Here is a 26,410-nt window from a genome sequence, read left to right as displayed (position 1 = left end):
GTTCTCTTATTGGCCACTTGGGTGTGGCACCACCACCATGCATGGCACCCAGCGTTTGCACCTCATGCGTGTGTGTGTGTGGCACCCAAACATGGGGTGCCTCCACTAAGAGAAAATTCACAAACTTATTGAGGAGTTGGAAATTGTTTCGTCCATCATGTGTGATTTACCTTATCGCATACATTTTTACGACCAATAACTGTTTGAATTACTCCACTGATAAACTTATTGAGGAGTTGGAATTTTATTTACATTATGGTACTAATTGTTGATAAATGGAACCGCCCGAATTAACTGATCGTGGCCCTTAGTTCACGAATAAAAGGATCTGACCAACCACATACACATTTTCATTGTAATTAATTATATTCTTCTAAATGTCTCTGTGGACACAACTCTGCCTAGCCATGGGTGACTTGCATGGTCTATGCTTGTTCTCAACCCCAGTGAAGATGATGAATAACAGGATCTGACCACCCACATACACATCTCTATTGTAATTAATTACATTCTTCTAAATCTGAGTTTACTAGCATCATAGTTCTACACAACATGATAAATATTTTGTCAAGTTTTATTCAGTTAGGGACGAAGCCTAAATTAAGTGCAGCCATAAATATGAGCAAGGCCCTTACGATGGATCCTAGAACAATTTTCATGAGAAAGTATAGGAATCATTAAGACATAAATGTCCCACCATAGAAATAACATCATTGGTCCCCGACATAAACCCCTCATCCCTATGAGCTTATATAGGTGAAGTAATATGCAGTCAACGTTTGCATAAAACCACCGTAGAATAACATAAAATATAGAAAACTTGACCAAATATTCATTGCACATCATATAGAATTATAGCCAGATCATCATATGCCCTCAGTAACGTGGGGAACTACTCACAAGTATCAAACATGATATGGAACTGAGGCATAGTGACTACAACACAATCTGAATATATAATCTCCCCACCAAATAATGACGAAGTATCAATCACAAACATGCAATTGCAATAAAAACAATATCCGGGGTTCAATTCAACACAAACTATGAGGGAGATGACATCGATATCGTAGATGGAGATAGTGGTGATGATGGTGCTAGTGGAGATGTTTATGGAGCAGCCTCCCCCCAAGCCAAGGAGGCATGGTGATGGAGATGGCATCGATTTACCCTTTACCGGAGGCACCGGTGCGGCAGGATCTTCCCTAGTAGGAGAGGACTATCGCCTCCGTCGCTTACTCAATAAATCTCGGGAAAAATATGGCTTAGGTTTTCAGGCGAAACGGAGGCACTGTTATAAAAGGGGGGCCGAGACGATGCCCGAGGTGAAAATGGACCTGGGTGGCGCGCCTAGACATGTGGGGCGCGCCACCTGGTGCTGTTTGGCCCTCGTGGCTTCCCTCGCGTGATTCTTTCGCTCACGGTCCTTCTCCGGGTGAAAAACTGATCATGTATTTTTGCCTCAAATTTTGTTGTTCGGAAAGCCCTGAAACAATAAAAAAACGAAAAAGGAGTTTTTTTTGGCTCCTAGGAATTAAATGCCAATGAGAGGGATTTTGTAGGAAAGTCCCGGAAATCAACTAAAAATGCATAAATAATGGTGTATGATGGCATATATCAATGAAAACTAAACATATATGTAGCAATAATGGTGATGTAAAATGCATGTACCAACTCCCCCAAGCTTAAACCTTTGCCCCTCCTCGAGAAAATAAGCGAATAGACCATATCATGCGTCAATGAGCTTATGGTTGATAAAACAAATACGAGCATTGCATCATCAACTTATGCATATTCAATTGTAATGTAAGATCTCTGAACCAACAACCATACAAACGTGGACTTAATTTATATAATAGAAACTCTATCAATTACCTCTTACGTACCATTTGAACAATACTAACCATTGCATGTTGGACAATTGAACAATGTTTTATGTGTATCTATAAATATAGATCGCGTATATGTTTTGCTTTTTACCAGCTTTATTTCTCTTTTACTTTGCCTTTGCACTGAAGATAAACTCTCATAGAACAACTAGTTACAAGAAGAGAAATTGTTAAATGACAAGATGAGCATGAAGTGTGATTTTTACCAATCACTTTGCCATTTCTTGATGGTATCAGTTAATAGTCTTGCCCCCTAGTAACCAGTATAAACCTTATTCATGGATCTTTCAATCATATCATATGCTCTACATCTGGCTAACCGAATCCTCGGGTGCCGACCTTTTCATTCACAAGCTTGTCTGAGCATATGTATTGAAATATTCGTGAAAATCATTTTACCCATTGTTTACCAAGTAGCACACGAGTATCTCATACCTCCTTGTCATCTCCTCTTCCTAACTATTTCATCTCCAAGACCACATCTCCAACACAACTTCAAGGTGTTTTGTTTTTCTTATAATACTTTGTATTGCTTGCATGGATCTTTCCGTTGTTGCAAACCGTACTTACAAAATTCTATGCTTATCCAACATGCTCAAGTTAATTAAGTTCAAGATAAGATGTAATTAAATTTCTAAATATGAGGAGCACATCTGCATGAGTGTTACCCATAAATTTCCACACAAAAGAATCATGGATGAAACCATACTTCATATTTCATTAAAAACCACTTGACCAAAGATAGATGATAATGCTCTAAGAACTTTCCAAACTATGCGAGACTTGATAACTACTAGATGAAAGCAAAAAAACCGAACTAAGATAAAGACTAAAAACGATATGATAAACTAAAGAAAATAAAAAACTTGATATAACTCCCCTAAGCTTAGTTTGTTAAGGTAGTGTCATCCTTCTTGGCGCTTTCCTCCTCATAATGGTCGTCCCACTCCTTGAGCTTCCATGGATAAGGCCTCCCATTGTAGAAGGATGTAAGAGGATCATTGAAATTGGTGGAGGCAGCTTCAGCTGTCTTCTTGAAACAATCTTCATACTCGCAGTTATGATTTTCCACATCCCACATCAGGGCCTGGAACCTATCCAGTTGTGGGAGGATATGGAAAATCTTCTCCTCTGTATCGTTGATCCTCTCCTCATAGGCTTCCACCTTCTTCTCCATCTCGATGAGCCTCAGGACTACGCTCGATCACAGTGCCATACCTGAAGCAGACTGTATCCTCCAGAACTTGCAGCCTTTCCTCCATGATACCCTCGGTCTTGGGAGCCTACACCCCCTCCATGAGCACCACCCCCCTCCTTGAAGGTCAAGGTCTTCAGAGGTGCCACCACGGAGTTGAGGTAGTGGTTAATGATGCGTGTAGTTGACACGTCCGTTGGGAACCCCAAGAGGAAGGTGTGATGCGCACAGCAGCAAGTTTCCCTCAGTAAGAAACCAAGGTTTAATCGAACCAGTAGGAGTCAAGAAGAACGTTGAAGGTTGATGGTGGCGGAGTGTAGTGCGGCGCAACACCAGGGATTCCGGCGCCAACGTGGAACCTGCACAACACAATCACAGAACTTTGCCCCAACGTAACAGTGAGGTTGTCAATCTCACCGGCTTGCTGTAAACAAAGGATTAGATGTATAGTATGGATAATGATGGTTGTTTGCGAAGAATAGTAAAGAACAATTGCAGTAGATTGTATTTCAGATGTAAAGAATAGGACCGGGGTCCACAGATCACTAGCGGTGTCTCTCCCATAAGATAAGCAGATGTTGGGTGAACAAATTACAGTTGCGCAATTGACAAATAAAGAAGGCATAACAATGCACATACATATATCATGATGAGTACTATGAGATCTAATCAGGGCATTACGACAAAGTACACGTGACCGCTATCCAAGCATGCATCTATGCCTAAAAAGTCCACCTTCAGAGTTATCATCCGAACCCCTCCAAGTATTAGGTTGTAAACAACGGACAATTGCATTAAGTATGGTGCGTAATGTAATCAACACAAATATCCTTAGACAAAGCATCGATGTTTTATCCCTAGTGGCAACAACACATCCACAACCTTAGAACTTTCTCATCACCGTCCTGCATTTAATGGAGGCATGAACCCACTATCGAGCATAAATACCCCCTCTTGGAGTCACAAGTATCAACTTGGCCAGAGCCTCTACTAGCAACGGAGAGCATGTAAGAACATAAATAACATATATGATAGATTGATAATCAACTTGACATAGTATTCACTATTCATCGGACCCCAACAAACACAACATGAAGGATTACAGATAGATGATCTTGATCATGATAGGCAGCTCACAAGATCTAACATGATAGCACAATGAGGAGAAGACAACCATCTAGCTACTGCTATGGACCCATAGTCCAGGGGTGAACTACTCACACATCGATCCGGAGGCGATCATGGCGATGAAGAGACCTTCGGGAGATGATTCTCCTCTCCGGCAGGGTGCCGGAGGCGATCTCCTGAATCCCCCGAGATGGGATTGGCGGCGGCGTCTCTGGAAGGTTTTCCGTATCGTGGCTCTCGGTACTGGGGGTTTCGCGACGAAGACCTTAAGTAGGCAGAAGGGCAGAGTCGGGAGGGTCACGGGGGACCCACACAACAGGGCCGCGCGGCCAGGGGCCAGGCCGCGCCGCCCTGGTGTGTCACCACCTCGTGGCCCCACTTCGTCTCTCTCTCGGACTTCTGGAAGCTTCGTGCAAAAATAGGACCCTGGGCGTTGATTTCGTCCAATTCCGAGAATATTTCCTTAGTAGGATTTCTGAAACCAAAAACAGCAGAAAACAAAGAATCGGCTCTTCGGCATCTCGTCAATAGGTTAGTGCCCGAAATCGCATAATAATGACATATAATGTGTATAAAACATGTGAGTATCATCATAAAAGTAGCATGGAACATAAGAAATTATAGATACGATTGGGACGTATCAATTAACCACGCCCTTCTTCCTAGAACCTTCACCTCCCAGATTGGATCCGGAGCTTGCCATGGCTAAAAAAAACTGAAAGAACGGGACAAGAAAACAAGTTTCGCTCGCAAAGACTCGATGCGAGATTAGATTGGTGGAGGGGGTATATATTGACAGTTTTTAGATCAAAACGAAGAGTTTGAGTCAAAACCGAAGCGAAAAGGAAGTCCGGGCCCCAAAAGACCTCGGGTGGCGCGCCCAACCATGTAGGGTGCGCCACCTGGTCTCTTTTTCCCATCATGACTCAGTTTCGCCAAAATCTTTCGCGAAACCTTCTTATATTGTAAAAAAAGTAACTATCCTAAAATATGAAAAGATTCTGAGATCGCTACGTACCTGATTTTGACTTTTATTGGTTTCTGGTGTCTGGCAAAGGATAATTCTTGGCGATTACGGCTTCCAATGTCGGGACTCTTCCACCTTTACTATGAACTTTTCTCCTGCAATATAATGTTTAAGACGTTGTCTCCATGAAGACTGATGGCTCTGGAGCGGTACACCTCCTACAAAACAAATGGACCCTGCCATCTCGATGCTATTTCACCCACATAGAACTTGAAACGAGAGTTGAACAATAATACTTGATCTCCTACTTTGAATTCCTTCCTTTTATCTTTTTGTCATGCCCAATTTTAACCTTTTCTTTGAACAATCAAGAAGTTTCATAAGCTTCATTTCTACATTCATCTAATAAGTTCATGTATAGGATTCTCTTCTCTCCCGCAGTTTTAAATCAAAGTTAAGTTTCTTAACGTATCCACCTAGCTTTGTGTTCTAACTCTACAGGTAAATGACATGCTTCTCCATAGACCATTCTGTAAGGAGACATTCACATAGGATTTTTAAAAGAAGTTCTATAAGCCCATAAAGCATCATTAATTTTAGTTGGCCAATCAGATCTAGCTTTATTAACCCTCTTTTCCAATATAAGATTTACTTCTCTATTACTCAATTCAACTTGATCACTAGTTTTTATGTGATATGGAGATGCTACTCTATGATTAACACCATATTTAGCCAAAGGTTTTCTAAAAACTTGATGAATAAAGTGAGAACCACCATCAGTAATTAAAAATCTAGGTAGTCCAAATCTTGGAAAGATGATGTCCTTTAACATCTTCATTGCAGTAGCATGGTCAGCACTCTTTGTCGGAATTTCTTCCACCCACTTAGTAACATAGTCCAATGCAACCAAAATTTGAGTATGCTTTGATGTGGATGGAGGAAATGGTCCCATAAAGTCAAATCCCCACACATCAAATGCATCAAGAGGCAGCGTATAACTCATAGGCATTTCATTTCTCTTACCAACGTTTCCCACACGCTGAAAATTATCACAAGCTTTAATATAAGTTGCACAATCTTTAAATAAAGTAGGCCAATAAAAACTAGATTGCAATACCTTTGCAACTGTGCGGTCTCCCGCATGGTGGCCTCCATAAGGACTGCCATGATAGTCTTTTATAATATTTTGCTGTTCAAACTCAGGTACACAACGTCTAATAATACCATCCACACTCTTCTTATAAAGAAAAGAATCATCCCAAAAGTAATGTCTAAGATCATAGAAGAATTTCGTTCTTTGTTGATAAGTAAAATGAGGTGGTGTAAATTTTCCAACAATAAAATTAGCATAATCAGAAAACCATGGGGAAGCTACTCTTGCACTAGACACATTAATATTTGTAAGTTGTTCATTATCAAAACTATCGATTAATAGGAGTTGGATCTTCCTGAATGTTTTCCATTCTAGACAAATGATCAGCTACAGGATTATCCTCACCCTTTCTATCAACAATATCTAGATCAAATTCTTGCAGTAATAAAACCCATCTAATAAGTCTAGGCATATCATTTTTTTTATTCATAAGATATTTAATAGCAGAATGATCAGAGTGCACAATAACTTTAGAATCTACTATGTAAGGTCTAAACTTATCACAAGCAAAGATCTCAACTAGAAATTCTTTTTCAGTAGTAGCATAATTTCTTTGTCGCCATCAAGAGTCTTACTGGCATAATATATAACACTAAGTTTCTTATCAACTCTTTGCCCCAACACAACACCTACCGCATAGTCACTTGGATCATACATAATATCAAAAGGTAAATTCCAATCAGGTGGCTGAATTATAGGAGCACTAATTAAAGCATTCTTTAAAACATTAAAAGACTCCACACAATCGTCATTAAAATAAAATGGAACATCCTTTTTAAAAAGATTAGTAAGCGGATTTGATATTTTAGACAAGTCCTTAATGAATCTACTATAAAACCTAGCATGCCCAAGTACACTTCTTATACCTTCAATATCCCGCGGATATGGTAGCTTCTCTATGGCTTCTATCTTCACGCGGTCCACTTCAATGCCTCTTCCTAAAACTCGATGACCAAGGACTACACCTTCCGTAACCATAAAATGTCACTTCTCCCAATTAAGTGTAGGGATTCATAGCATAGAAAACAAAAAATTCCTACCGCAAGAACGAATAACAAGCCAAGATCTAATCTAGTAGGTGGTAGCAACGAGGTGAAGATCATCATAGCCTTTAAGATCGCTAAGCGTTAACGAGATAAATCTCGTGGTTGATGTAGTCGATCACTTGCCGCTTGCAAAAGCGCGTAGAAGATCTTGATGGTGCCACAATTGGGCAGCACCTCCGGCAGCGCTTCGCCGTAAGCACCGCGGGAGAATATGGAGGAGGGGGTGGCTAGGGTTTGGGAGAGGGGGCACTTGGGCGTCGGCCTTGGGTTCCCTTGGTGGTGCGGCTCAAGTGGTGGCCGGCCCTCTCCCTCTCCCCCTCTTTATATAGGTGGAACCCCCTAGGGTTTGCCCCAAAACCAAATTGAAGTCCAACTCCAAAACTGTCATATGGGTGAAACCTAGGGGAAGTGGGATTTCTCCCTTTCCTTCTCCCTTGGCCGGCCAAGGTGGTGGAGTCCACCATGGACTCCACCTTCCCTCTTGGTTGGCTGGTTAGGGTTGGTGGAGTCCATCCGGGACTTCACCTTCCATAGTGATTTATTCCGGAAGGTTCTACAACATTATAGCGCCTTCCATAAATGCACCGGATCATTTCCAAACTTGGAAAGTGACTTACTATATATGAATCTTATTCTCCGGACCATTCCGGAACTCCTCGTGATGTCCTGGATCCCATCCGAGACTCCGAACAACATTCGAACTCATACCATATTCCATACCTACTTAAAACGACATCAAACCTTAAGTGTGTCACCCTACGGTTCGAGAACTATGTGGACATGATCGAGACTCCTCTCTGATCAATAACTAATAGCGGGACCTGGAGATCCATAATAGCTCCCACATATTCAACGATGACTTCGTGATCGAAAGAACCATTCACATAAAATAACAATTCCCTTTGTCTCGCGATATTTTACTTATCTGAAGTTCGATCGTCGGTATCTCCATACCTAGTTCAACCTCGTTACTGATAAGTCGTCTTTACTTGTACCATGATATGATATCCCTTGTGAACCAGTTACATGACTGCAAGCTAATTGGATGTCATTCCACCGAGAGGGCCCAGAGTATATCTATCTGTCATTAGGATGGACAAATCCCACTATTGATCCATGTGCCTCAACCCTGTACTTTCCGAACACTTAATGCCACCTTTATAACAACCCATTTACGAAGTAGTGTTTGGTGTCATCAAAGTATCCATCCGGTGTAGGTGATTAACATGATCTCATGGTCGAAGAATTAAGTTACTATGCATATTAAAGCTTGAAGCACAAAGAACTAAATGACTTGATAATATGCTACGCTTACTATGGGTGTATATCCATCACATCATTCACCTAATGATATGACCTTGTTATTAATAACATCCAATGTTCATGATCATGAAACTATGATCATCTATTAATCAAGAAGCTAGTTTAACAAGAGGCTTACTATGGACTCTTTTATGTTTACAAATCACACATGAATTAATATTTCCGGTTAATACAATTATAGCATGGGATGCAAACATTTATCATAAACACAAATATATAATAATAATAACTTTATTATTGCCTCTTGGGCATATCTCCAACATTAAGTACTACTTGTTGGTCCTCACAAAGTTGAAGAACTTTGTTAAGATTGAATAGACAGTTATCACAAGAGGAACCATACAAAGAAAAATCATCCATAAATATCTCCATGATCTTTTCAATATAATCAGCAAATATAACATTCATGCATCTTTTAAAATTAGCGGGGGCATTGCATAAACAAAATGGCATTCTTCTATAGGCAAAAGTACCAAAGGGACAAGTAAAAGTAGTTTGTCTTGATCATCTTTGTGCACGGGAATTTGAGAAAACCCAGAATAACCATCAAGATAGCAAAAATGTGAATGCTTGGACATCTTTCTAGCATTTGATCAATAAAAGGCAAAGGATAATGATCTTTACGAGTAGCTTTATTTAATTCTCTAAAATCAATGCACATTCTATAACCGGTAACCGTACGCTAAGCAACTAGTTCATTTTCATCATTTGGAACCACGGTGATTCCTCCTTTCTTAGGTACACAATGAACATGACTTACCCGTTTACTATCATATGATAAATAATATCAGCTTCAATGAGTTTAATTAACTCTTTTCTTACCACTTCCTTCACTTTTGGATGAAGACGGCGTTGATAGTCAACAACAACGGGCTTTGAATTTTCTTCCAAATTAATCTCATGCATGCATAAAGCGGGACTTATACCTTTAAGATCATGAAGAGAGTAACCAATAGCCGGCCTATGAGCACGCAATACTTCAAGTAATTTTGTTTCTTCATCTCCTAAAACATTAACACTAATACTAGCATGATATTATTTTTTTCTCATCAAGGTATGGATATTTCATATCATCATACAAAGTTTTTAGTTCAAAACTAGGATCTTTTTTGGGTGGTGGTATGATACGTCCCAAACGTATCTATAATTTCTTATGTTCCATGCTACTTTTATGATGATACTCACATGTTTTATACACATTAAATGTCATTATTATGCATTTTCCGGCACTAACCTATTGACGAGATGCCGAAGAGCCAGTTGATGTTTTCTGCTGTTTTTGATTTAAGAAATCCTAGTAAGGAAATATTCTCGGAATTGGACGAAATCAACGCCCAGGGGCTTATTTTTCCACGAAGCTTCCGGAAGACCGGAGGAGATACGAAGTGGGGCCACGGGCGCCGCCACACTAGGGCGGCGCGGCCTAGAGGGGGCCCGCGCGGCCCTAGCGTGTGGGGCCCCCGTGACGCCTCCCCGACCTCGCCCTTCCGCCTACTTAAAGCCTTCGTCGCGAATACCCCGAGCACCGAGAGCCACGATACGGAAAACCTTCCGCAGACGCTGCCGCCGCCAATCCCATCTCGGGGATTCAGAGAACGCCTCCGGCACCCTCGCCGGAGAGGGGAATCATCTCCTAGAGGTCTCTTCATCGCCATGATCGCCTCCGGATCGATGTGTGAGTAGTCCACCCCCGGACTATGGGTCCATAGCAGTAGCTAGATGGTTGTCTTCTCCTCATTGTGCTATCATGTTAGATCTTGTGAGCTGCCTATCATGATCAAGATCATCTATTTGTAATGCTACATGTTGTGTTTGTTGGGATCCGATGAATATTGAATACTATGTCAAGTTGATTATCAATCTATCATATATGTTGTTTATGTTCTTGCATGCTCTCTCGTTGCTAGTAGAGGCTCTGGCCAAGTTGATACTTGTGACTCCAAGAGGGAGTATTTATGCTCGATAGTGGGTTCATGCCTCCATTAAATCTGGGACAATGGATGTAAAGTTCTAAGGTTGTGGATGTGCTGTTGCCACTAGGGATAAAACATCGATGCTTTGTCTAAGGATATTTGTGTTGATTACATTACGCACCATACTTAATGCAATTGTCTCGTTGTTTGCAACTTAATACCGGAGGGGCGGATGATAACCCGAAGGTGGACTTTTTAGGCATAGATGCATGCCGGATAGCGGTCTATGTACTTTGTCGTAATGCCCCGATTAAATCTCATAGTACTCATCATGATATATGTATGTGCATTGTTATGCCTTCTTTATTTGTCAATTGCCCAACTGTAATTTGTTCACCCAACATCTGTTTATCTTATGGGAGAGACACCACTAGTGAACTGTGGACCCCGGTCCAATTCTTACATCTGAAATACAATCTACTGCAATACTTGTTCGTTACTGTTCTTCGTAAACAATCATCATCTTCCACACAATACGTTTAATCCTTTGTTTACAGCAAGCCAGTGAGATTGACAACCTCACTGTTACGTTGAGGCAAAGTACTTTGATTGTGTTGTGCAGGTTCCACGTTGGCGCCGGAATCCCTGGTGTTGTGCCGCACTACACTCTGCCACCAACAACCTTCACGTGTTCCTTGACTCCTACTGGTTCGATAACCTTGGTTTCTTACTGAGGGAAAACTTGCTGCTGTGCGCATCGCACCTTCCTCTTGGGGTTCCCAACGGACGTGTGTCTTACACTCCATCAAGCTCTTTTTCTGGCGCCGTTGCCGGGGAGATCAAGACACGCTGCAAGGGGAGTCTCCCACATCCAATCTCTTTACTTTGTTTTTGTCTTGCTTTACTTTACTTTATTTATTGCTTTGTTTGCTCTCTATATCAAAAACACAAAAAAATTAGTTGCTAGCTTTACTTTATTTACTGTCTTGTTCTCTATATTGAAAACACACAAAAATTAGTTACTTGCATTTACTTTATTTACCTTTTTGTTTATTTCATCATGTTTCCTCCTAAGTACACTCTAAAAGACATACCGGTAGGACGAGGGTCTATAATTGGAAGAGATAATATAGAAGATTTTTTCACTCATGTTAGTACAACTGAAGATTTTGAAGATAGACACTTGGTAGAACTTGCTCCTACTTATGAAATTGTTGTTGCTTCTTTAGTACACATGTTGGAAACTAAATTTGTTAATCTCAATCCTATAATTCAGCACATGTTTCTCACACTCTGTGATATGGAGGAAGGGGAAAAGAAAGATTTTGTCTTAGAAACCCTTCTTAAAGAATTTGGTGGTGTAGCAAGAGAGGCTAGAAAGGTCTTTATTAAATATAAGATGCTTGGCTCTTATACAAACTTTGCTAGTACCCTTGAAAAGATGGACATGGAGAGAATAAGGTACACTAACAATGTTAATGATGGTGGGGAGATTAATACAACAATACCTTGTAAGCTCCTAGGAATGCATGACGCTCTAGAAAATAACTATGGTTGGCTTGTACCTGAAAATTTATTTGACGAGGATAGCAAGCCTAAGAATAATGAAAAAGGTGCCTCTGAAACTTACATAGATAAGATAAAATGCATAGTTGAGAAAACTCCAAATCCCTATGTTGATGCTTCATCTCTCGACAATACTTGATTCACACTTTCTGCGCCTAGCTGAAAGGCGTTAAAGAAAAGCGCTTATGGGAGACAACCCATTATTTTGCTTCTGCACTTTGTTTTATATTTGAGTCTTGGAAGTTGTTACTACTGTAGCAACCTCTCCTTATCTTTATTTTATTGCATTGTTGTGCCAAGTAAAGTCTTTGATAGTAAAGTCAATACTAGATTTGGATTACTGCGCATGAACAGATTTCTTGCTGTCACGAATTCGAGTAGGATTCTCTGTAGGTAACTCAGAAAAATCTGCCAATTTATGTGTGTGATCCTCAGATATGTACGCAACTTTCATTCAATTTGGGCATTTACATCTGAGCAAGTCTGGTGCCTCTAAAAAATTCGTTTTTACGGACTGTTCTGTTTTGACAGATTCTGCCTTTTATTTCGCATTGCCTGTTTTGCTATGTTTGATGGATTTCTTTGTTCCATTAACTTTCAGTAGCTTTGTGCAATGTCCAGAAGTGTTAAGAATGATTATATCGCCTCTGAATATATGAATTATGCACTGACCCTCTAATGAGTTTGTTTTGAGTCTGGTGTGGAGGAAGTTTTCAAGGGTCAAGAGAGGAGGATGATACAATATGATCAAGAAGAGTGAAAAGTCTAAGCTTGGGGATGCCCCCGTGGTTCATCCCGGCATATTTTAAGAAGACTCAAGCATCTAAGCTTGGGGATGCCCAAGGCATCCCTTCTTCATCGACAACATTATCAGGTTCCTCTAGTGAAACTATATTTTTATTCCGTCACATCTTATGTGCTTTACTTGGAGAGTCTGTTTTTTTTTTGTTTGAATAAAATCGGATCCTAGCATTCTTTGTTTGGGAGAGAGACACGCTCCGCTGTTTCGTATGAACACATATGTTCTTAGCTTTATTCTTAATGTTCATTGCGAAGGTTGAACTACTTCATTCATTGTTATATGGTTGGAAACGGAAAATGCCGCATGTGGTAAATGGTATAATGTCTTGAATAATGAGATACTTGGCAATTGTTGTGCTCATATAGATCTTGTTTAAGCTCTTCCATCATGTACTTTGTACCCATTAATGAAGAACTACATAGAGCTTGTTAAAATTTGGTTTGCATGATTGGTCTCTAGAGTCTAGATATTTTCTGGTTAAGGTGTTTGAACAACAAGGAGACGATATAAAGTCTTATAATGCTTACAATATGTTCATATGTGAGTCTTACTACACCGTTTTATACTTGAATTTGCTTCAAACAACCTTGCTAGCCTAGCCTTGTATTGAGAGGAATTCTTCTCGTGCATCCAAATCCTTGAGCCAATAACCATGCCATTTGTGTCCACCATACCTACCTACTACATGGTATTTCTCCGCCATTCCAAAGCAAATTACTTGAGTGCTACCTTTAAAATTTCTATTCCTTTGTCTTTGTAATATATAGCTCATGGGAAAAATAGCCTAAAAACTATTGTGGTGAAGAATATGTACTTATGTGTCTTATTTCTTAATAAGTTGCTTGTTGAGCGGTAACCATGTTTCTGGGGACGCCATCAACTATTTTACCTTTGTTGAATATCATGTGAGTTTCTATGCATGTTCGTCTTGTCTGAAGTAAGGGCGATTTTCATGATCATATGGTTTGAGTATGCATATTGTTAGAAAAGAACATTGGGCCGCTAACTAAAGCCATGATTCATGGTGGAAGTTTCAGTTTGGACAATTAATCCTCAATCTCTTATGAGAATTTTAATCGTTGTTGAATGCTTATGCATTAAAGAGGAGTCCATTATCTCGTTGTCTATGTTGTCCCGGTATGGATGTCTAAGTTGAGAATAATCAAAAGCGAGAAATCCAATGCGAACTTTCTCCTTAGACCTTTGTACAAGCGGCATAGAGGTACCCCTTTGTGACACTTGGTTGAAACATATGCTATGCAATGATAATCCATGTTAATCCAAGCTAATTAGGACAAGGTGCGAGCACTATTGGTATACTATGCATGAGGCTTGCAACTTATAGGATGTTTTATACATAACACATATGCTTTATTACTACCGTTGACAAAATTGTTTCTTGTTTTCAAAATGAAAAGCTCTAGCACAAATATAGTAATCCATGCTTCCTCCTCGCGAAGGGCTAATCTTCTACTTTATTGTTGAGTCAGTTTACCTATTCTTTCTATCTTAGAAGCAAACACTTGTATCAACTGTGTGCATTGATTCTTACATGTTTACTTATTGCACTTGTTATATTACTTTGTGTTGAAAATTATCCATGAAATATATATGTTGAAGTTAAAAGCAACCGCTGAAACTTATATCTTACTTTGTGTTGCTTCAATGCCTTTACTTTGAATCTATTGCTTTATGAGTAACTCTTATGCAAGTCTTATTGATGCTTGTCTTGAAAGTATTATTCATGAAAAGTCTTTGCTATATGATTCATTTGTTTACTCATTATCTTCACCATTGCTTCGAATCGCTGCATTCATCTCATATGCTTTACAATAGTATGGTCAAGATTATGATAGCATGTCACTTCAGAAATTATCTTTGTTATCGTTTACCTACTCGAGGGCGAGTAGGAACTAAGCTTGGGGATTCTTGATACGTCCCAAACGTATCTATAATTTCTTATGTTCCATGCTACTTTTATGATGATACTCACATGTTTTATACACATTAAATGTCATTATTATGCATTTTCCGGCACTAACCTATTGACGAGATGCCGAAGAGCCGCTTGTCGTTTTCTCGCTGTTTTTGGTTTCAGAAATCCTAGTAAGGAAATATTCTCGGAATTGGACGAAATCAACGCCCAGGGGATTATTTTTCCACGAAGCCCCCCAGAAGACCGGAGGAGATACGAAGTGGGGCCACGGGGCGCCGCCACACTAGGGCGGCGCGACCTAGAGGGGGCCCGCGCGGCCCTAGCGTGTGGGGCCCCCGTGACGCCTCCTGACCTGCCCTTCCGCCTACTTAAAGCCTTCGTCGCGAATACCCCAGTACCGAGAGCCACGATACGGAAAACCTTCCGCAGACGCCGCCGCCGCCAATCCCATCTCGGGAGATTCAGGAGATCGCCTCCGGCACCCCGCCGGAGAGGGGAATCATCTCCCGGAGGTCTCTTCATCGTCATGATCGCCTCCGGATCGATGTGTGAGTAGTCCACCCCCGGACTATGGGTCCATAGCAGTAGCTAGATGGTTGTCTTCTCCTCATTGTGCTATCATGTTAGATCTTGTGAGCTGCCTATCATGATCAAGATCATCTATTTGTAATGCTACATGTTGTGTTTGTTGGGATCCGATGAATATTGAATACTATGTCAAGTTGATTATCAATCTATCATATATGTTGTTTATGTTCTTGCATGCTCTCCGTTGCTAGTAGAGGCTCGGCCAAGTTGATACTTGTGACTCCAAGAGGGAGTATTTATGCTCGATAGTGGGTTCATGCCTCCATTAAATCTGGGACAATGACAGAAAGTTCTAAGGTTGTGGATGTGTTGTTGCCACTAGGGATAAAACATCGATGCTTTGTCTAAGGATATTTGTGTTGATTACATTACGCACCATACTTAATGCAATTGTCTATTGTTTGCAACTTAATACCGGAGGGGCGGATGATAACCTCGAAGGTGGACTTTTTAGGCATAGATGCATGTCGGATAGCGGTCTATGTACTTTGTCGTAATGCCCCGATTAAATCTCATAGTACTCATCATGATATATGTATGTGCATTGTTATGCCTTCTTTATTTGTCAATTGCCCAACTGTAATTTGTTCACCCAACATCTGTTTATCTTATGGGAGAGACACCACTAGTGAACTGTGGACCCTGGTCCAATTCTTACATCTGAAATATAATCTACTGCAATACTTGTTCGTTACTGTTCTTCGCAAGCAATCATCATCTTCCACACAATACGTTTAATCCTTTGTTTACAGCAAGCCGGTGAGATTGACAACCTCACTATTACGTTGGGGCAAAGTACTTTGATTGTGTTGTGCAGGTTCCACGTTGGCGCCGGAATCCCTGGTGTTGTGCCGCACTAAACTCCGCCACCAACAACCTTCACGTGTTCCTTGACTCCTACTGGTTCGATAACCTTGGTTTCTTACTGAGGGAAAACTTGCTGCTGTGCGCATCACACCTTCCTCTTGGGGTTCCCAACGGACGTGTGTCTTACACGCCATCATGGTAACACTCCAAGATTATCAAGTGGAATATGCAATCATTCCACCGCGTCGATGAAGCGACTACCACTGAAGTAAGAGTTTCCACAATATCTTTTTGAAACTTATCTCTTTCTAGATGTTTATCAGTAAACTTGGAAAAATTAAACTCTAACCTTTCTTCAGCATATTTAATGACAACTTTCTATTTAGGTAGACTAATTTCAGCACCAACAATATGCAAGAAAGTTCTACCAAATATGATAGGACAAAATTCATCTTGAGAACAACCAAGAACAATAAAATCAGCGGGATACTTTATCTTTCCTACTAATACTTCAATATCTCTCACCATACCAAGAGGATAAATAACATCTTTATTAGCAAGTTGGATAGATATACATGTTCCCTCCATATGTATGGGATAAATATCATACTTGATTTCAAGATATATAGAATATGGTATCACACTTATACTTGATCCAATATCACAAACACCATGATAGCATGAAGTTCCAATAGCACAATATATAATAGGTTTACCAACTCTAGTAGTATTACCTTGAATTACATTAGTGGAATCTTCGCATAAATAAACATCAAAAGGAGTTTCTCCAATTAATTCTTTGATGGCCGAAATTTGACGCTTCATAATAGTTCATGACATCTTCTAGCACTGTTATTTGCGATAGTGGTGAGTAAATTTTCCTTCACCCTGCTTGGATATGGAGGACATTCCACATATTCTTCTATAATAACAAAGGAAGCTTGTTGAACTAGTTTCTCAACTTTAGCAATATATGATGAATCCTTAAAAGGTTCAGTATAAACTTTAAATCCTTTCTTAGGAACATTCAAATGGTTAGCAAAAGATTTAGAAACTTCTAGTAATATACGAGGATCAATACCAAACCTATGCTTTAATTCTTCAAACAATACAGTAGTAGAGAAATTCTCTACACATGCAAATTCAAATTCGAAACGAGGTTGGTTACCTTTATCAAGATCCCATGCAGCAGCATTATTAGCAATAATATCCAATAAATTCCTTTATTCTTGTTGAGTTCTATTAGTGAAACTCCCTTCACATGAATTATCCATAAAATCCCTATGATGTTGGGGCAGCCTCACATAGAAGTTTATCAATATAACACTATCGGGAATACCATGACAAGGATTCTTACGGATAAGATCATTAAGCCCCCCCCCCCCCAAGCTTGAGCAATACTTTCTCCAACATGAGGCCAAAAATATAAATATGACAACGATCATCATAAGCTTCTTTAGGAGTATAGAACTTGGTATAGAAAGCTTTCCTCAATAATTCTCAATCAAGACGCCATTAAACTTCCAAAGATCCAAACCATATACGAGCATTACCAACAATAGATAGATATACTAATTTCCTCTTCACATCATCATGAGGAACACCAGCCAATTTAAATAAAGAGCATAGATTTTCAATGGCATGCAAATTTCCCATAGCAGTTTGACTTATATCCCCTGTGAAGGTTAGTTTTATAGCTTTCTAGGAAATAGCAATAGGAATTTGAAACGCCACCTTAGGTTCAGATGGTTTCTCTTCATTATCTTTAACAGATTGAGCATAAGCATAGTTATATAAAATTAATCAAATATCTTCACGGCTAGACATACCCATGACGAGATAGATAGTAAATAACAAAAAGAGTAAAAGCTTTCTTACCATTCACTTACCAATAGCGCTACGCTCTCCAGTGACAGCGCCAGAAAAGTGTCTTGATGGCTCCCAATTGTAGAAGATCGGTTGTAGTACTTTTCAATAAAAAATGTTGTCAAACTCACGAGAAGCTGAAGGTACTGGTTAGCAGAATCGACAAGAAAACGATAATAGTAAAGTAGCAGTTTTGGTATTTTGGGTGTAGAGTTTGCAATAAAAATAAAGTGCAGAAAATAAATAGCAAATAAGTAAAAGCTCTCAATGAGAGAAAATCTCAATCCTCTATGAAGCAAGAGGACAAGCTCAAGTGTCTGTGCTTATATGAGACAAAAGTTCCCAAGGGCGGCATGAATTTACTAGCATCTTAGTTCTACACAACATGATAAATATTTTTTCAAGTTTTATTAAGTTAAGTGCAGAACCTAAATTAAGTGCAACCATACATATGAGCAAGTGCACCCCTCATGATGGGTCCTAGAACCATTTTCATGAGCAAGTATAAGAATCATTAGGACATAAATGTCCCACCATAGCAATAATATCATTGGTCCCCGACATAAACCCCGCTAATGCAACTCATAGTATTGCAAAACGGTTTTCGTCAGTCCGTCTCTTCCAACACACATTCATTACATTAAAGTCCATCCCTATGAGCCCATATAGGTGAAGTAATATGCAGTCGACGTTCATACAAAACCATCATAGAACAACATAAAATATAGAAAATTTGACCAAATACTCATTGCACATCGTATATAATCATAGTCAGATCATCCTATGCCCTTAGGAACGTGGGGAATTACGCACAAGTGTCAAACATGATATGAACCAGAGGCATAATGATTACAACACAATATGAATATATAATCTCCCTACCAAATAATGACGAAGTACCAATCACAAACATGCAATAGCACTAAAAACAATATTCGGGATTCAATTCAACACAAACTATGAGGGCGGTGACGTCGATCTCGTAGATGGAGATGGTGGTGATGATGGTGTTGGTGGAGATGTTGATGGAGATGCCTCCCCCAATCCAAGGAGGAGAGGTGATGACGATGGCGTCGATTTCCCCTATGTCGGAGGCACCGGTGCGGCAGGATCCGCCCTAGTAGGAGAGGACTATCGCCTTCGCCGCCGCCTCAATAAATCTCGAAAAAAATATGGCTTGGGTTTTTAGGTGAAACGGAGGCTCTGGTACAAAAGGGGGCCTGAGACGATGCCCAAGGTGCAAACGGACCTGGGTGGCACGCCCAGACATGTAGGGTGCGCCACCTGGTGCCGTTTGGCCTTCGTGGCCTCCCTCGCGTGCTTCTTTCGCTCACGGTCCTTCTCCGGGTGAAAGACTGATCAGATATTTTTTCCTCGATATCTTGGTGTCTAGAAAGCCCTGAAATAATTAAAAACAAAAAAGAGGAATTAAATATCAATGAGAGGGACTTTGTAGAAAAGCCCCGTAAATCAACTAAAAATGCATAAATAATGGTGTATGATGGCATATATCAATGAAAACTATACAATATGTAGCAATAATGAGATGCAAAATGCGCGTATCAGATATATCTTTAGAAATTGTTTGCGATAATTTGGTGATGATATGTTTTTGCTTTCTCTGTGTGATGTTTCCGCTAAGGGGCCTGCAGGGACTACGAGTAGACCGTCGATTTTCAGCGCCATAAGCGATGTTCCACACCGCACATGGAAAAAGCCATCCATGTGCGCCAGAGGCAATAAATGTCACTATGGATATATGTAGTAATTACATGGTGTTAACAGAAAAACTAATCTTAATTGTAGTTTATCTACCATTGATTCCGTTTGTGGCATATTCTTCGGCGGCAGGAGTACCGGGATCTATTTATGGTGGTTTTTAATTGTACATACCTTTTGGTTCATTTGACTATTTTTTAATTTTACATCTTGTTACTTATTCCTATTTATAAGAATTTTTTGGTGTTATTTTTCTTAACTTTTATTTTATATTTGTAAAGCTTACCCATATAGTCCAAAAAAAATCCTCTAAATTTAGCCTTTTTATTATCTCCCCTTGTTTTTTTTAAGAAACTCATGTATATACTTATGCACAAGGTTTATACGTTTGGAACTAAGGTAGAAATTTGCAAATCTGGGGATTTCACAAATTAATTCAGAAAACTGAATATTTTAATGACCATATTTAGAATTAATTTTGAATCTGGCTCTAATTTTAAGGTTACAAATATTTCTATGCCAGCCAAAATGACCCAATTGTTTTTTAGATTTTGAAACTAGTTTTGTCGACATGGAAATCTAGTTACAAAGTAAATTGTACGTAGAGTCGTAGAGTAGATTTAAAATTTTAATATTTCAATTAGCTGACTCGTATCTTTACCTGAGACCTCAGCTATGTTACGCATATCTAGTTGCTTGCACTAACTTGTTTATCCAAAAGCTGCCCGTTGATGAAAGCAGAGGAATGCACTCGGGTATTTCAAGAAACATGCCACATGCTCACCAATACAGATGATACAGTCATGCACTGGTCTTTCTTCGCTTTCTACACACAATGCATTGAGAGAGCAACTGGGAAACAAGAATGAGCTGATGAGCAGGGTGCGTATTCAAAACTAGTGTCGACCCTACATACTTGTGCAGCACTATAGATGGATCTGGAATGGTATAAATCATGTGGGGCAAATAAAAGCTGGCTAGATATATGCTACATATGTTGTACATGCACCTTGTACTGAAGTGCACACATACTCCCTGCATGTGTATGCATATATATGTACTTCACAGGACACGTATGATGATGTAAGAGGCAGCTAGGGCTTGCAGCTTGTTTATATATCTATTCTCCTACGTCAGTAGTTAGTATCATATCACATGAACTGAAAGGTATAAACGTATGCATACGCACGACTGCTCGAGTACGTGCGCCCGTGATGAGCTAGCTGGACCAATATATATACATAACATATATATACTGATGTACACATCAGGAATTCAGGTGAACACAGGAAGTAAATGCAGTACTTTTCTTTGGCGCAGCGCAGAGACAAAAATATGTACCGTCCAGCGAATCCAACATATGCTCTCCTCTTGCAAGCAAGAGGCCAGCTAGTGTTCCCTCCCCTATATTGATTCAGATTCTCACCGGTGTGAGACATGCACTATTCTGCCAACTGAGCTAGAGAGAGAGAGGGAGAGAGTTGTTTTTACTTGAGGTCTGCCATACACACCAAAAGGGCACCTCCGTTGCAATGCTAGCTGCATACCCCAGTTTTCTTTTGTGTCACATCCGCTTCCAGGACGTGGGCTCCTGCTCTTCCATCTATCACAATCACGACCCACATACACACATCTATCCTCTTCTCCCAACACTTGGAACATCATTAAATATTCTGTTAGATAACCATAATCCCGCTAGAAACACACATACATATCGATGCAAGAGGATAGTAGTATCGAGAGATAGACGATCCTCATCGCATGCATGAGTACAAGCTGCGACAAACCTAAGAAAACAAGGTTCATATCCTAGACCTTCAACAAAAAAAATCAATCTCGATCTGTCACAAACAATAATAAGAAGAAACCGAGAACAAACAAAAGAAAATTAAAAATGTGAAAAAAACTCTCATCTTTCTTCCTTGCTTTCCTTGTGGTAGTTAATCTTCAAGGTTATTTAGCTGGAGATCAAGTAGTGTGCGTGTGTAACCGTATGCGTAAACCCTGCTTCTGCGCATTGCGCCGATCAAAGCACAGATTAATTTAGCTTCTCTTCCCTAGCTCAGACGTGCTCCCTGCTGTAGAAGTAGTGGACCAATCTAGCATGTCGAACGGATCCAACTCCTTGGCCACAGCTGCCTTCTCCTGGACATGATGGCCATTACCGCTTGGCCTGGCCTCCATGTATTCCTTGGAGAAGATGAGGCTCATGGGATCCGACTCCAGCTCGGTGAGGTCGGCAAAATCAGCGAAGAAGTCCTCGTGTTGGCCGGACTCCGCCATCATCGGCCTGTAGCTCTCGGTGAACACATGGTCCATGAGCTCACTGTGGTCTACCTGCTGTACTCCGGCCGCCGTGTCCACGGATCTCTGGTCTCTCACCAACGACTGATCCGATGAACGGGCCAATGTCATGGTCTCCTCCTTCACGATCATAGGAGATGTACTGGTTGTGGTAGTGACTGTGCTAGTCGTCGTCGCTGTCTGATGATCCTTTCTCTCTTCCTTGACATTATTTGGCTGTGGTTGCTTAACATTCTGCGAGCTCTTGGAACCTGAGCCGCTGCCCCCGCCGCCGCTGCCGTTCTTGCCGTGATGAGACCGGGTTGAGCCGGCGAGCGCGTTGCGCTGGGTCGGCCATGGGTGGTTGTGCTCGGAGGTATAGGTGATGACGAGCATGTTGGGGTCAGTCCGGCTGCGCTCGACCTGCTTCCGTGCCGAGCACCCTTTCGAGCTGCTGCATCTGTAGTACCCTCTGTGTATCATTCATTGCAATCAACAAGAACATATGTTAGATTTAATCGGCCTCCATCTCCATGCATGTACCTCATGTTCAGTACATGCACGTACTGATCACATTAGGCCTCCTTAATTTTGTGCTTATTTTGATATAAGACAAAATTTAGTAAGCTTTCGTCCAAAAATATAGTAAGACAACTTTGGGTAGTCCTTAGTTTGGCCAACAAAGTTAGAGAAAATGATGTGTACCAAAGTCCAATGGCCAAAAATGGACATTTAATTAGAAATATTGGTACCAAAGCTACAAGTAATGGAAGTAAAATTATTTGATCTTTATCCCAAAGAAGGACCTATATATATTGCTATGCTGAATTTTCGGCCTAATGTTGTTCCGAGATGTGCCTCTGAGCAAATAAGCTGAATTTCCGGTCTAATGTTGTTCCAAGATGTGCTTATGTGCAAATAAGTTGAATTTCGGTCTAATGTTGTTTCGAGAGATGCTTATATATGTGCGGCAAATAAAAAATATATAACTCAAATGTCATGCTTTCATAAGTAAATCAAGGCTTTTAGGAAAGTGGATGTACAATCCAGTCACCTAGGTTCAACTCCCTAGGAACACACATTTAGGTTCTTATTATTTCAAAACAAATAATCTAGGGGTTTTCCCTACTGCATCCTTGAGGCTTTTAATTTAAATTTTATGGTTGCTTTAAAAAACTAATGTATCATATGCACTGCTCTTAGTACTGAACTCAATCTTCGTTTAAAAAGGGAAGGAAATCAGGGACTTTGCATCGGTCTATGCACTCAACCATCAGTTTAAACTCAATCTAGTTTGTGATGAGGCACATTGTGCCTAAAACTGTCAATTTGTTCAAACTCTTGTGCATACATCATTCTTTGATAATTGAAACAAGGAATTAGTGAATCTTTGTATACCCTATTTAATCATCGGACCCATCTTGGTTCATAATTTACCAAATTATAACACCCCTAATGTGTACCCCAAAAAATGACATTTTAAGAGGAAGGAGCTAATATGTTGGTGAACTTAAATTCGTAGCTAGCTAACTACATAGGCACCATTTATTTCTCACTGATTTAATTTCAGCGCGGGAGTTCATGCATCGATCGTGCACAATATGGAGTTGAAACATTTTATAATGCAAGACCATGAAACCAAGAATTATTTAGTCTTATCACCTCAGAAGCTTCATCTTCATTTAAGCACACAGATTTCAATGTATGCTAATGACTTCTTTCCAGATGCTGACAACTTGGTACTTGGTAGTGCAATAGAAGCACCAAACAATCCAACACAAACTAAACAATTTCGTTTGGATGGGAAGAGAATTTGTAACTTATGCATGTCAACATACCTTGGGTGAGGAGAGCCCTTAATGGGCTTCTGGCCGTACTTTCTCCATGCCCAGAGATCAGAAGGAACTACCTCCCCAGTTGGTCTTGATCCCGCCGTTGTCGGCGCCGGGATGCAGACCACCTTCCTCGCCTGGTTTTTCCTATACACATTGATCATAGGCAAGTAATATTAAGCAGCGAAAACAATCACAAACGTGAAAGATCGTAACTATTTCACAGTACCAAATGTAATTATGTAAGTACTCGCGAGATGTTGCAACAAAATAGTAAATTTGTTTCCTGGAAATGTTGCAACTAAAGTTTGAAACGTATAACCTCATAACCTCGAAAAAAGTTGAAACGTACTAGTGCAAACAGCTTAGGGTTTCAAAAAGGCAAACTTTCCGGCCGGAAAGAAACCTGCCTAGGTGTAGATGCACATGACATGACCTCGATAGTATAGCAAGAGGCATCGTTTTGCCAATTCAGAAATATTCGCGCCGATCACACGATCACCATGTGGCTACGAAGACTATTGCGCCTAAAATTTCGAGCTCCAGGCAATACTCACAGTCTTACCGATTAATTTCTGGTCACGAATCCCGAGGAATCCTCGGAACTTCCTCGCCTCTCTCTTCACGGTGAAGTGAAGAACACGGAAAGGAAAACAGCGAATTGAAGTGTAGAAGAAAGGAAAGAGAAGGGGAGAAGTCGTTGAACTTTTCCCGTAGAAATCATTGGCGAACAAGCTATCCGAGAAGTATGCATGCAATGCGTCGAGGAATTCTAGCTTGGATCGGTTCAGATCTAATTAACCGATAGTGATGTATGTGTTGCCGGGCGCGCGGGTCCAACCTGCGCTTGATCCCGCCGCTGTTGCGCGGCGACGACATCTGCATGCCGGCGACGGCGGCGTCGATGGCGCACCCGGCCGCCTGCCCAGCCGTGATGCCGAGCTTCATCATGTCGCCAGTGGTCATGGCCGGGTACGGGCGTATCGCTATCGGCGACAGCGGCGACGGCATGAGCCTCGGTCCCATCCCGCCACCGATACTCCCCGGCATCATCTGCTGCATCCCCCTCGGCAAGAGCGGCTTCCTGCCCATGTCCAACATCTGTTCGCCGCCTCGGCCTCCTCCGCAGGCGCTCATGCCGCCGTCGAAGCCGACCTTGGCCATGGCATCCGGTATGCCGTCGAGGAAGTTGGCGGCGCCGGACGAGTAGTCGCTGCTGAAGGGGTCACCGAGCCCCGCGAAAGGGTCACCGAAGACATCGGCGCCGTCCGTCGACGACGGCGGGGGCGGGAACAGCATCGGCTGGCCGGCGGGCTGCAGCTGCCACTCGGCGGCCGTGGAAGGGAGGTCGCCGTCGCTGTTGCCCGGCATCGCGCCGCCGGCCCGCACGATGTCAGTGAGGTCCCCACCTCCGCCGGCCTGGTCGCCCTCCATCCGCTGGAGGAAGTAGTCGCACATCGCGGCGAGGCTTCCTCGCTAGCTAGGGTTCTCTACCTCTTCCTCCGGCCGATCTCTCTTTCTCTATAGTGGATGCTCGGCACAAGCAAGCAAGCAGGAGAGGTTCGCCAACCGCTCAATAATTCCCTTGCTTCCACAATCAATTCACAGCAAGAAAAGGAACGCCGGCTGATGTAGCAATCATCTAGCTACTCGGGTACATGTCGTTGAAGACAGACGCAGGCTGGGTCGATCTGCCAGTTCGCTAGCTAGGAGAATGGAGAGCTAGCAATATATCAATCAGGCAAGAAAGCAAGCAAGGAAGGTTGTTTATTTGGGCGGGGGCTGCAGAAAAGGAGGTAGGGTGGAGGGGAAGCAGGATGTGATGTGAGAGAGGATGGGTTTGCTAGTTAGCTAGCTAGCAGCCACGGCGGAAAGGGGAACCATCTTTTCTTTACACCAAGCAAGGTACTCCGTAGCTAGCAGCAGCAAGGGGGAAGAGAGAGAGGGAATGATGGAGATCGATAGCACGTAGTAGCAGTGAGAGGGGAGCTAGAAACGGATGGGTAACTTGAGTTGGCTTCCAAAGAGGACAATAAAGAAGTATGTGAGAGCAGGCAGAGGAGATCAGGGGGTACAGGGAGGGAGAGAGCGACGGGGATTTGGATTATTTTTCTCATTCTTTTCTCTTGGATTGGAGACGATGTGTGCTTGTGTGGCTGCACACACGGAAACGCGACGGATGGATAGATGGATGGACGCTGACTTTCTCCGGAGCGTGGTGTGCGAGCCCCGTACGCAAGGCGGCATGGCCGCGGCGGGTGCTTGTCGCGCGGTAAAAAACCAGGGCGGGATGCATGCATGCATGCACGGTGAAAGCTCGACTGGGGGGCGCCGGATGCCCAGTGCTGCGTCGTCGTACCCTTGTCGTCTTGGCTGACCGATCAAGAGACCGACCGG

General features: G+C 41.5%; 1 protein-coding gene across 1 annotated transcript; it reads right to left on the bottom strand.

The window, feature by feature from the left end:
* Positions 1-21,536: 21,536 nt before the first annotated feature.
* Positions 21,537-25,998, bottom strand: LOC124671403 (probable WRKY transcription factor 14). The gene is made up of 3 exons (XM_047207776.1): positions 24,855-25,998; positions 24,020-24,160; positions 21,537-22,653 (listed from the first exon to the last, which is right to left on the bottom strand). Exons 1-3 carry the CDS (start codon positions 25,469-25,471, stop codon positions 21,942-21,944), a joined length of 1,470 nt encoding a protein of 489 aa, XP_047063732.1. The 5' UTR covers positions 25,472-25,998; the 3' UTR covers positions 21,537-21,941.
* Positions 25,999-26,410: the final 412 nt, after the last annotated feature.

This window comes from Lolium rigidum, chromosome 7 (genome assembly GCF_022539505.1).
Source record: "Lolium rigidum isolate FL_2022 chromosome 7, APGP_CSIRO_Lrig_0.1, whole genome shotgun sequence".
Classification (NCBI taxonomy): Eukaryota; Viridiplantae; Streptophyta; class Magnoliopsida; order Poales; family Poaceae; genus Lolium; species Lolium rigidum.
The sequence above is the reverse complement of the archived record's forward strand: the minus strand, read 5'-3'. Positions and strand labels throughout refer to the sequence as shown.

Excerpts from the sequence above, each read along its gene's own strand:
- LOC124671403 (XM_047207776.1), bottom strand. The coding sequence starts at position 25,471 with ATGTGCGACTACTTCCTCCAGCGGATGGAGGGCGACCAGGCCGGCGGA. Across the intron at positions 24,161-24,854 it reads AGCGGCGGGATCAAGCGCAG|GAAAAACCAGGCGAGGAAGG; the intron begins GTTGGACCCGCG and ends CAATGTGTATAG. Across the intron at positions 22,654-24,019 it reads AAGGGCTCTCCTCACCCAAG|AGGGTACTACAGATGCAGCA; the intron begins GTATGTTGACAT and ends AATGATACACAG.